Consider the following 12,224-nt stretch of genomic DNA (forward strand, 5'->3'; position numbering starts at 1 on the left):
CACAATATGACATTTGGGTACATAATTATGACAATTAAGTACATGATATGGTATTTGAGTACAAGATTATGATATTTAGTAACATGATATGACTTTTGGGTACATGATATGTCATTTGAGTACATGATTATGACATTTAGTAACATGATATTGCTTTTGGGTACATAATTATGACAATTAAGTACATGATATGTCGTTTGAGTACATGATTATGACATTTTGGTACATGATATGTCGTTTGGGTAAATGATTATGGCGTATGAGAACACAATATGACATTTGGGTACATAATTATGACAATTAAGTACATGATATGGTATTTGAGTACAAGATTATGACATTTAGTAACATGATATGACTTTTGGGTACATGATATGTCATTTGAGTACATGATTATGACATTTAGTAACATGATATTGCTTTTGGGCACATAATTATGACAATTAAGTACATGATATGTCGTTTGAGTACATGATTATGACATTTTGGTACATGATATGTCGTTTGGGTAAATGATTATGGCGTATGAGAACACAATATGACATTTGGGTACATAATTATGACAATTAAGTACATGATATGGTATTTGAGTACAAGATTATGATATTTAGTAACATGATATGACTTTTGGGTACATGATATGTCATTTGAGTACATGATTATGACATTTAGTAACATGATATTGCTTTTGGGTACATAATTATGACAATTAAGTACATGATATGTCGTTTGAGTACATGATTATGACATTTTGGTACATGATATGTCGTTTGGGTAAATGATTATGGCGTATGAGAACACAATATGACATTTGGGTACATAATTATGACAATTAAGTACATGATATGGTATTTGAGTACAAGATTATGACATTTAGTAACATGATATGACTTTTGGGTACATGATATGTCATTTGAGTACATGATTATGACATTTAGTAACATGATATTGCTTTTGGGCACATAATTATGACAATTAAGTACATGATATGTCGTTTGAGTACATGATTATGACATTTTGGTACATGATATGTCGTTTGGGTAAATGATTATGGCGTATGAGAACACAATATGACATTTGGGTACATAATTATGACAATTAAGTACATGATATGGTATTTGAGTACAAGATTATGATATTTAGTAACATGATATGACTTTTGGGTACATGATATGTCATTTGAGTACATGATTATGACATTTAGTAACATGATATTGCTTTTGGGTACATAATTATGACAATTAAGTACATGATATGTCGTTTGAGTACATGATTATGACATTTTGGTACATGATATGTCGTTTGGGTAAATGATTATGGCGTATGAGAACACAATATGACATTTGGGTACATAATTATGACAATTAAGTACATGATATGGTATTTGAGTACAAGATTATGACATTTAGTAACATGATATGACTTTTGGGTACATGATATGTCATTTGAGTACATGATTATGACATTTAGTAACATGATATTGCTTTTGGGCACATAATTATGACAATTAAGTACATGATATGTCGTTTGAGTACATGATTATGACATTTTGGTACATGATATGTCGTTTGGGTAAATGATTATGGCGTATGAGAACACAATATGACATTTGGGTACATAATTATGACAATTAAGTACATGATATGGTATTTGAGTACAAGATTATGATATTTAGTAACATGATATGACTTTTGGGTACATGATATGTCATTTGAGTACATGATTATGACATTTAGTAACATGATATTGCTTTTGGGTACATAATTATGACAATTAAGTACATGATATGTCGTTTGAGTACATGATTATGACATTTTGGTACATGATATGTCGTTTGGGTAAATGATTATGGCGTATGAGAACACAATATGACATTTGGGTACATAATTATGACAATTAAGTACATGATATGGTATTTGAGTACAAGATTATGACATTTAGTAACATGATATGACTTTTGGGTACATGATATGTCATTTGAGTACATGATTATGACATTTAGTAACATGATATTGCTTTTGGGCACATAATTATGACAATTAAGTACATGATATGTCGTTTGAGTACATGATTATGACATTTTGGTACATGATATGTCGTTTGGGTAAATGATTATGGCGTATGAGAACACAATATGACATTTGGGTACATAATTATGACAATTAAGTACATGATATGGTATTTGAGTACAAGATTATGATATTTAGTAACATGATATGACTTTTGGGTACATGATATGTCATTTGAGTACATGATTATGACATTTAGTAACATGATATTGCTTTTGGGTACATAATTATGACAATTAAGTACATGATATGTCGTTTGAGTACATGATTATGACATTTTGGTACATGATATGTCGTTTGGGTAAATGATTATGGCGTATGAGAACACAATATGACATTTGGGTACATAATTATGACAATTAAGTACATGATATGGTATTTGAGTACAAGATTATGACATTTAGTAACATGATATGACTTTTGGGTACATGATATGGTATTTGAGTACAAGATTATGACATTTAGTCACTTAATATGACTTTTAGGTACACGATTATCGTATTTGAGAACTTAATATGACATTTAGGTACATGATATGTCGTTAGAGTACATGATTATGACATTTGGAGCATGATATGGCTTTTGGATACTTGATTATCGCCCACCCACATCTCAAAAGCTTCAAATTGTTTGAAAAGAATCAACGAAATCGAAATTTTTTGGTTCGGCTAATGCCATTACTACAAATACTATTTAATCTCCATTTACATTAACGAACGTCGGTTATAAATAATAATGGGGTATATTGTGGCAGTCATCCCTTACTAGTTTTGTATAAGAATCTTTTTATTAACCATATTTTTTTCAATACTTCCTTCAATTGTTGTTTACTTATGTTCCAAAGTAAATTTTCAAATTGATTCCTGATTCGTAGTGTCTCTATATTTATTTGAATGAGTTTGAGCACCTTTTTATATATTGCGTGCTGATTGAACTATATTTGCAGCATCCTTTTGGAAACCCTTAACTCTAGCGGTCCCAATTCGTTCAAACAAACCAAAAAAAAATCGAAAAACTTGAAGTTAACAAATGCCAATACTAAAAAATGTCAGTTACACGATTACAGGGTGTCCCTTTTTTTCCTAAACCTCCCTTTAACTATAATTTTTTTGTATTTTCTTTCGATTTGTAATTTGTAAGATCTATCTGTCTATTCCCGAAGTATTAGCACCTTTTTAATTGGTCACATATTGATCAGACAATATTTTCAGTAGTTTCCGGAAGGTTCACATCCGTAATGGTCCCAATTTGTCCCATATCCGTACTTCAGTAGCATAAAATAAACCCTTGGTACAACTTTTTCAATCCCGGTTCTAATTTCAGTCAACATCTAATGAGATTTAATATCCGGTACCGAGTTTTTCTACCGATTGGTAGATGGAGCTACCGGGTGGTGGCTGACGGTCATCGTTTGGAACTATACTTACTTTAAGTTCCAATTGTCCGATTTGTTGCATCAACGTAGCGACCGTTTGAGTTTTTTCCGCGTCGCTTATTTTAGCTCTCATCAATTCGTCTTTCATTTTACTTTCGAGGTCGGAGTATCGGCGTTGCTCTTCCAATAATCGAGCTGCCGCCTCTTTCTTTTTCATTTCCGCGCATTCCAGCAGTTCCATTTGCTTTTTAATTTCCTCGTCTTGTCTTCGTAATTGATTGGTGCTAACTTGGACCTGCGTTTCTAATTCCATAACCTACAAATTCAAAAATCAAACATAGGAACGATTCGAGTCGAAATTTTTTTTCGAGATGTTGCCGTACCTTTAGACGAAGTTCTTTTACTTCTGTCAACGTTTCCATCTCTCTGATTCTAGTAGTCATCAATTCTTCTTCGAGCTTTTGCGTTTCGTTGTGCCCCAATTTACCGAATAGAAGTTTTTTCGGGGTACTAAGCGGATCAGGCGGCGGCGGCGGATCTTGTTTATGGTCCTACGAAACCCGAATACAATAAACCGAATTAAAATCGAACGGTTCTCATTTACCTGCAGATGTTTCTGCCATTGATCGCTCAATTCCGAAACTCGATGTCTCAAATCTTTCAGAGAAAGATTGGCTTCGGCCTCCCTCAATTTCACGGCGATCAATTCTTCTTGCAGATGCGCCACGCTATTATCCGGCGTCGTTTCCCTCAGCGTTTTCTTATCTTCTTCTAATTCGTGTATTCTCGAGCGGAGATCCCGTATAATGGCGTCGTCTTCCGCTTTCCTCAACCTGACCTTCACCAACTCTTCCTGGAGACATTCTATCATCTCTTCCCTTTGCAAGAGCTGTTCTTGCTTCAGCGTTATCTCTTCCATGGAAGACTGGCGCGAAGTGTGCTGGAAAAAAAAACAAAACGCAAACAATCAACGATGGTTTGAATGGTCGATCGATTGACGGTTATTTACAGTTTCTTCCATCATCAACGACAAAGCTCGAATTCTTTCGTTGGCTAATGCGAGCTGGTGGGTAGTTTCCAGATGGGTGTGTCTCAACGCTTCGAGCTCCCTTTGGACGACGAAAGTGGTTTCTTCTTCTTCGGCTCGGCTCACTTGTCCTTTCACCAATCTATCGGCTAACGCTTTACTTTCTTCTTCCAACATTTCGCAACGGTGTCTCAACTGTTTGTTTTCTTGTCGCAATCTCTGTAAATAAGATAACAGAGTTTATTCGAGAAGATTTTTGGATTTATTGCTGTTTATCGTGTAAATATATTTTTTTTACGGAACCGACGGAAATTTGTGTATTGTGTTTACGGGATAAACAAAAAATAACGATGGCCTAGTAACCTAGTAGAGGAGTGGCAAGGAAAGAATGATAAAAAGAAGAAGACTTCGATATTTACATTCATAAACAAAGTAGTGACTGTAGGAGAGCGAAAAAAGAAGATTAAAAAGAAGAATACTTCAATATTTGAATTCATAAACAAACTAGAGACTGTAGGAGAGCAAAAAAAGAAGAAAACTTTAGTACTTGAATCCATAAACAAACTAGAGACTGTAGGAGAGCAAAAAAAGAAGATTAAAAAGAAGAATACTTCAATATTTGAATTCATAAACAAACTAGAGACTGTAGGAGAGCAAAAAAAGAAGAAAACTTTAGTACTTGAATCCATAAACAAACTAGAGACTGTAGGAGAGCAAGAAAAGAAGATTAAAAAGAAGAATACTTCAATATTTGAATTCATAAACAAACTAGAGACTGTAGGAGAGCAAAAAAAGAAGAAAACTTTAGTACTTGAAACCATAAACAAACTAGTGACTGTAGGAGAGCAAAAAAAGAAGAAAATTTCAGTACTTGAATCCATAAACAAACTAGAGACTGTAGGAGAGCAAAAAAAGAAGAAAACTTTAGTACTTGAAACCATAAACAAACTAGTGACTGTAGGAGAGCAAAAAAAGAAGAAAATTTCAGTACTTGAATCCATAAACAAACTAGAGACTGTAGGAGAGCAAAAAAAGAAGAAAATTTCAGTACTTGAATCCATAAACAAACTAGTGACTGTAGGAGAGCAAAAAAAGAAGAAAACTTTAGTACTTGAAACCATAAACAAACTAGTGACTGTAGGAGAGCAAAAAAAGAAGAAAATTTCAGTACTTGAATCCATAAACAAACAAGAGACTGTAGGAGAGCAAAAAAAGAAGAAAACTTTAGTACTTGAAACCATAAACAAACTAGTGACTGTAGGAGAGCAAAAAAAGAAGAAAATTTCAGTACTTGAATCCATAAACAAACTAGAGACTGTAGGAGAGCAAAAAAAGAAGAAAATTTCAGTACTTGAATCCATAAACAAACTAGTGACTGTAGGAGAGCAAAAAAAGAAGAAAACTTTAGTACTTGAAACCATAAACAAACTAGTGACTGTAGGAGAGCAAAAAAAGAAGAAAATTTCAGTACTTGAATCCATAAACAAACTAGAGTCTGTAGGAGAGCAAAAAAAGAAGAAAATTTCAGTACTTGAATCCATAAACAAACTAGTGACTGTAGGAGAGCAAAAAAAGAAGAAAACTTTAGTACTTGAAACCATAAACAAACTAGTGACTGTAGGAGAGCAAAAAAAGAAGAAAATTTCAGTACTTGAATCCATAAACAAACTAGTGACTGTAGGAGAGCAAAAAAAGAAGAAAACTTTAGTACTTGAATCCATAAACAAACTAGAGACTGTAGGAGAGCAAGAAAAGAAGATTAAAAAGAAGAATACTTCAATATTTGAATTCATAAACAAACTAGAGACTGTAGGAGAGCAAAAAAAGAAGAAAACTTTAGTACTTGAAACCATAAACAAACTAGTGACTGTAGGAGAGCAAAAAAAGAAGAAAATTTCAGTACTTGAATCCATAAACAAACTAGAGACTGTAGGAGAGCAAAAAAAGAAGAAAATTTCAGTACTTGAATCCATAAACAAACTAGTGACTGTAGGAGAGCAAAAAAAGAAGAAAACTTTAGTACTTGAAACCATAAACAAACTAGTGACTGTAGGAGAGCAAAAAAAGAAGAAAATTTCAGTACTTGAATCCATAAACAAACTAGAGACTGTAGGAGAGCAAAAAAAGAAGAAAATTTCAGTACTTGAATCCATAAACAAACTAGAGACTGTAGGAGAGCAAAAAAAGAAGAAAATTTCAGTACTTGAATCCATAAACAAACAAGAGACTGTAGGAGAGCAAAAAAAGAAGAAAACTTTAGTACTTGAAACCATAAACAAACTAGTGACTGTAGGAGAGCAAAAAAAGAAGAAAATTTCAGTACTTGAATCCATAAACAAACTAGAGACTGTAGGAGAGCAAGAAAAGAAGATTAAAAAGAAGAATACTTCAATATTTGAATTCATAAACAAACTAGAGACTGTAGGAGAGCAAAAAAAGAAGAAAACTTTAGTACTTGAAACCATAAACAAACTAGTGACTGTAGGAGAGCAAAAAAAGAAGAAAATTTCAGTACTTGAATCCATAAACAAACTAGAGACTGTAGGAGAGCAAAAAAAGAAGAAAATTTCAGTACTTGAATCCATAAACAAACTAGTGACTGTAGGAGAGCAAAAAAAGAAGAAAACTTTAGTACTTGAAACCATAAACAAACTAGTGACTGTAGGAGAGCAAAAAAAGAAGAAAATTTCAGTACTTGAATCCATAAACAAACTAGAGACTGTAGGAGAGCAAAAAAAGAAGAAAATTTCAGTACTTGAATCCATAAACAAACAAGAGACTGTAGGAGAGCAAAAAAAGAAGAAAACTTTAGTACTTGAAACCATAAACAAACTAGTGACTGTAGGAGAGCAAAAAAAGAAGAAAATTTCAGTACTTGAATCCATAAACAAACTAGAGACTGTAGGAGAGCAAAAAAAGAAGAAAATTTCAGTACTTGAATCCATAAACAAACTAGTGACTGTAGGAGAGCAAAAAAAGAAGAAAACTTTAGTACTTGAAACCATAAACAAACTAGTGACTGTAGGAGAGCAAAAAAAGAAGAAAATTTCAGTACTTGAATCCATAAACAAACTAGAGACTGTAGGAGAGCAAAAAAAGAAGAAAATTTCAGTACTTGAATCCATAAACAAACTAGTGACTGTAGGAGAGCAAAAAAAGAAGAAAACTTTAGTACTTGAAACCATAAACAAACTAGTGACTGTAGGAGAGCAAAAAAAGAAGAAAATTTCAGTACTTGAATCCATAAACAAACAAGAGACTGTAGGAGAGCAAAAAAAGAAGAAAACTTTAGTACTTGAAACCATAAACAAACTAGTGACTGTAGGAGAGCAAAAAAAGAAGAAAATTTCAGTACTTGAATCCATAAACAAACTAGAGACTGTAGGAGAGCAAAAAAAGAAGAAAATTTCAGTACTTGAATCCATAAACAAACTAGTGACTGTAGGAGAGCAAAAAAAGAAGAAAACTTTAGTACTTGAAACCATAAACAAACTAGTGACTGTAGGAGAGCAAAAAAAGAAGAAAATTTCAGTACTTGAATCCATAAACAAACTAGAGACTGTAGGAGAGCAAAAAAAGAAGAAAATTTCAGTACTTGAATCCATAAACAAACTAGTGACTGTAGGAGAGCAAAAAAAGAAGAAAACTTTAGTACTTGAAACCATAAACAAACTAGTGACTGTAGGAGAGCAAAAAAAGAAGAAAATTTCAGTACTTGAATCCATAAACAAACTAGAGACTGTAGGAGAGCAAAAAAAGAAGAAAATTTCAGTACTTGAATCCATAAACAAACAAGAGACTGTAGGAGAGCAAAAAAAGAAGAAAACTTTAGTACTTGAAACCATAAACAAACTAGTGACTGTAGGAGAGCAAAAAAAGAAGAAAATTTCAGTACTTGAATCCATAAACAAACTAGAGACTGTAGGAGAGCAAAAAAAGAAGAAAATTTCAGTACTTGAATCCATAAACAAACTAGTGACTGTAGGAGAGCAAAAAAAGAAGAAAACTTTAGTACTTGAAACCATAAACAAACTAGTGACTGTAGGAGAGCAAAAAAAGAAGAAAATTTCAGTACTTGAATCCATAAACAAACTAGAGACTGTAGGAGAGCAAAAAAAGAAGAAAATTTCAGTACTTGAATCCATAAACAAACTAGTGACTGTAGGAGAGCAAAAAAAGAAGAAAACTTTAGTACTTGAAACCATAAACAAACTAGTGACTGTAGGAGAGCAAAAAAAGAAGAAAATTTCAGTACTTGAATCCATAAACAAACTAGAGACTGTAGGAGAGCAAAAAAAGAAGAAAATTTCAGTACTTGAATCCATAAACAAACTAGTGACTGTAGGAGAGCAAAAAAAGAAGAAAACTTTAGTACTTGAAACCATAAACAAACTAGTGACTGTAGGAGAGCAAAAAAAGAAGAAAATTTCAGTACTTGAATCCATAAACAAACTAGAGACTGTAGGAGAGCAAAAAAAGATGAAAATTTCAGTACTTGAATCCATAAACAAACTAGTGACTGTAGGAGAGCAAAAAAAGAAGAAAATTTCAGTACTTGAATTCATAAACAAACAAGAGACTGTAGGAGATTATTAAGAAAAGTTATAAGATATTAGAGAGAAGAAAAAGATGAACATTGATCAAGAATAAAACGAATTGGGGTATTAGGAGTAAAGATCAGATAGAAAATGAGGAAAATGGAAAGATTTTCATGGAAAAGCGAACGGGGAGATTGTTAAAAGAGGAAAATTGAAAGTTTTCCAAGAACAAAGCGAATGGGTAGGTTTGTGGAAGAGATGAAAGAATCTGAAGAAGAAAAAGTGGTAACGAAAAGGATAAGAGGGTGAAAAGGAGAAGGATTGTTGCAGTATCGAAGTAAATGAGGATATTAGGTAGAGAGGAAAAAAAAATGAGCAAATGAGGCTTGATTTAGGCAAATAGAAAGAAGGAAAAGAGATAAGGAAGATAATAGGAACAATAAAAAGACGAGATGTGGTCCAGAATAAAACTAATTAAGTTATTGAAGAAGGAAATCAGAATGAAAATTACGAAAAGATGGAGATTATCTGGAAAATAAAGCAAATGAGGCTATTAAGAGAAGAGACAGACAAAGAGAAAGAAGAAAATAATATAAAAAGAAATAGATGGAAGAAAAAGAGACAAGAAAAACAATAGGGGGAAGAAAAAAGAATAGGAGGAAGAAAAAAAAGGAAAAATATTGCACTAAAGCAGATGATGTTATTAAATAGAAATTTTTCAGGAGAATAATTGGGTAGATGAGAATAATTGGGTGGAAAGAAGATCTGGAAGGTTCCGATAAATCTGAATTGAAAGAAAAAAATTTTATATTTATATACAAAATGAACTTCGTCTGATTACTTTCAATTCGGCCATTTCTTCTTGTTCTTTAGTCTTAATAACTATATATTCCTTCTCCAATTTCTTCATTTTCTTCGCGTTATATTTCATTTCGTAAGCGGTTTGCATCAAAGCCTCTGGTTCTGTCTCAGCTTGAACGGGAAGTTCTTTTTGGAAATACTGCAAATTAAAACAAATTTCCTAGTTAAATACAAATATTTTTAAACGTAGAAACAAAATGGTTGGTGAGTGATAGACCTCATCGGACAAGCTGACAATGTGGTAAAAATAGTTGAAAACTCAATTCTAAATTGTCAAAATTTGATAGAAAAAAATAGTTTTTACTAATAAAATCGAAAGTTTATGTAAAATAACGTGTAGAAATATGATTTGGTGACTATTTTATCATATTTGTAAACAAAATGTCACTGTCATCGTTTTAAAATGTTCCGTGAGTGACATATCTGTGACAATGTTGAAACCGAGTTGAAAATCCAACAGTAAAGTCAAAATATGATACAAAAAAATAGTTTTTACTAGTAAAATCGAAAGTTTATGTAAAATAACGTTTAGGAAGATGATTTGGTGACTATTTCATCATATTTGTAAATAAAATGTCACTGTCATCATTTTAAAATGTTCCGTGAGTGACATATCTCTGACAATGTTGTAAACCGAGTTGAAAATCCAACAGTAAAGTCAAAATATGATACAAAAAAATAGTTTTTACTAGTAAAATCGAAAGTTTATGTAAAATAACGTTTAGGAAGATGATTTGGTGACTATTTCATCATATTTGTAAATAAAATGTCACTGTCATCGTTTTAAAATGTTCCGTGAGTGACATATCTCTGACAATGTTGTAAACCGAGTTGAAAATCCAGCAGTAAAGTCAAAATATGATACAAAAAAATAGTTTTTAGTAATAAAATCGAAAGTTTATGTGAAATAACGTGTAGAAATATGATTTGGTGGCTATTTTATCATATTTGTAAACAAAATGTCACTGTCATCGTTTTAAAATGTTCCGTGAGTGACATATCTCTGACAATGTTGTAAACCGAGTTGAAAATCCAACAGTAAAGTCAAAATATGATACAAAAAAATAGTTTTTACTAGTAAAATCGAAAGTTTATGTAAAATAACATTTAGGAAGATGATTTGGTGACTATTTCATCATATTTGTAAATAAAATGTCACTGTCATCGTTTTAAAATGTTCCGTGAGTGACATATCTCTGACAATGTTGTAAACCGAGTTGAAAATCCAGCAGTAAAGTCAAAATATGATACAAAAAAATAGTTTTTAGTAATAAAATCGAAAGTTTATGTGAAATAACGTTTAGAAATATGATTTGGTGACTATTTCATCAGATTTGTAAACAAAATGTCACTGTCATCGTTTTAAAATGTTCCGTGAGTGACATAACTTTGACAATGTTGTAAACAGAGTTGAAAATCCAGCAGTAAAGTCAAAATATGATACAAAAAAATAGTTTTTAGTAATAAAATCCAAAGTTTATGTAGAATAACGTGTAGAAAGGTAATTTTATATGAAATTAGGAAATATTAGAAGCCAATGAGATATTAAAAAAACGTACAGACTTATTCCATTGATCAATAAGTTTCTTATCTCACAAATAGAGGTTACTACAAATAATATCTTGATCTGAACTTTAAATGCTTGCAGTGATTATTGGATGTTTACTTAATTCCATAAAAATCCCACAGAAAGGTTGAAAAAACGTTCTCAAATGACTTTTTTTGTTTATTAGACCAGGAGCTCATCAAAAGATGAATTAAATTATTACTACAATGAAAATGCCACACTTTTAATACTTTTTTAAAGAGAATCGATTCAATCAAGTCAAATCCACAATCTAATTCACCATAATAGATATTTAAACAACCCCTTCGTCTCTAAAATTCATTGTTTATTATGTACAATTACTTTTACTTACATTTAATATGTTTTGCATTTTCCAAAAATTGATATCTGAATTATACGCAATTGGAATTATTTTTTAAAAGGTTAATTAAGATAATATCTTATCATTTTATATCAAGTTATCAAACACTCAATTAAATGATACAGTACAGTGAAATCATCACTATTTTTAAACTAAAACAACCACGGGGTAATAGTACGGTAAATATTGATGGTAAACTATCAATAAAAACGGAAATTAATCAGTGATAAAAATTTATATAAACATTAATATTAATTAGTATGCGGAATATAAAATATTAACCCTGTTCAGGTATTGTCGTCTCAATGTACACCTGGAGAAGGTTCAGTAGAGACTGCGGGTTACGTAAAGGTCAAAGAAACTTTAGAAAATGACACCTGAGAGCATAAGATACAAAGTTGTTGGATAAAGGAGTTGGATAATGGA

General features: G+C 31.7%; 1 protein-coding gene across 3 annotated transcripts in view; it reads right to left on the reverse strand.

Annotated features, from left to right (window-relative positions):
• Positions 1–12,224, reverse strand: part of LOC130900229 (ecotropic viral integration site 5 ortholog) — a 40,337-nt gene that overhangs the window by 10,469 nt on the left and 17,644 nt on the right. For all 3 annotated transcript variants that reach the window (XM_057810727.1, XM_057810729.1, XM_057810728.1), the window contains 5 exons: positions 9,851–10,009; positions 4,454–4,690; positions 4,049–4,384; positions 3,828–3,995; positions 3,497–3,760 (listed from right to left, as the gene is read on the reverse strand). In XM_057810727.1, the coding sequence (XP_057666710.1) occupies positions 3,497–3,760; positions 3,828–3,995; positions 4,049–4,384; positions 4,454–4,690; positions 9,851–10,009 (1,164 nt within the window). The remainder of the gene's footprint in view (positions 1–3,496; positions 3,761–3,827; positions 3,996–4,048; positions 4,385–4,453; positions 4,691–9,850; positions 10,010–12,224) is intronic.

Source organism: Diorhabda carinulata, chromosome 12, assembly GCF_026250575.1.
Source record: "Diorhabda carinulata isolate Delta chromosome 12, icDioCari1.1, whole genome shotgun sequence".
Classification (NCBI taxonomy): Eukaryota; Metazoa; Arthropoda; class Insecta; order Coleoptera; family Chrysomelidae; genus Diorhabda; species Diorhabda carinulata.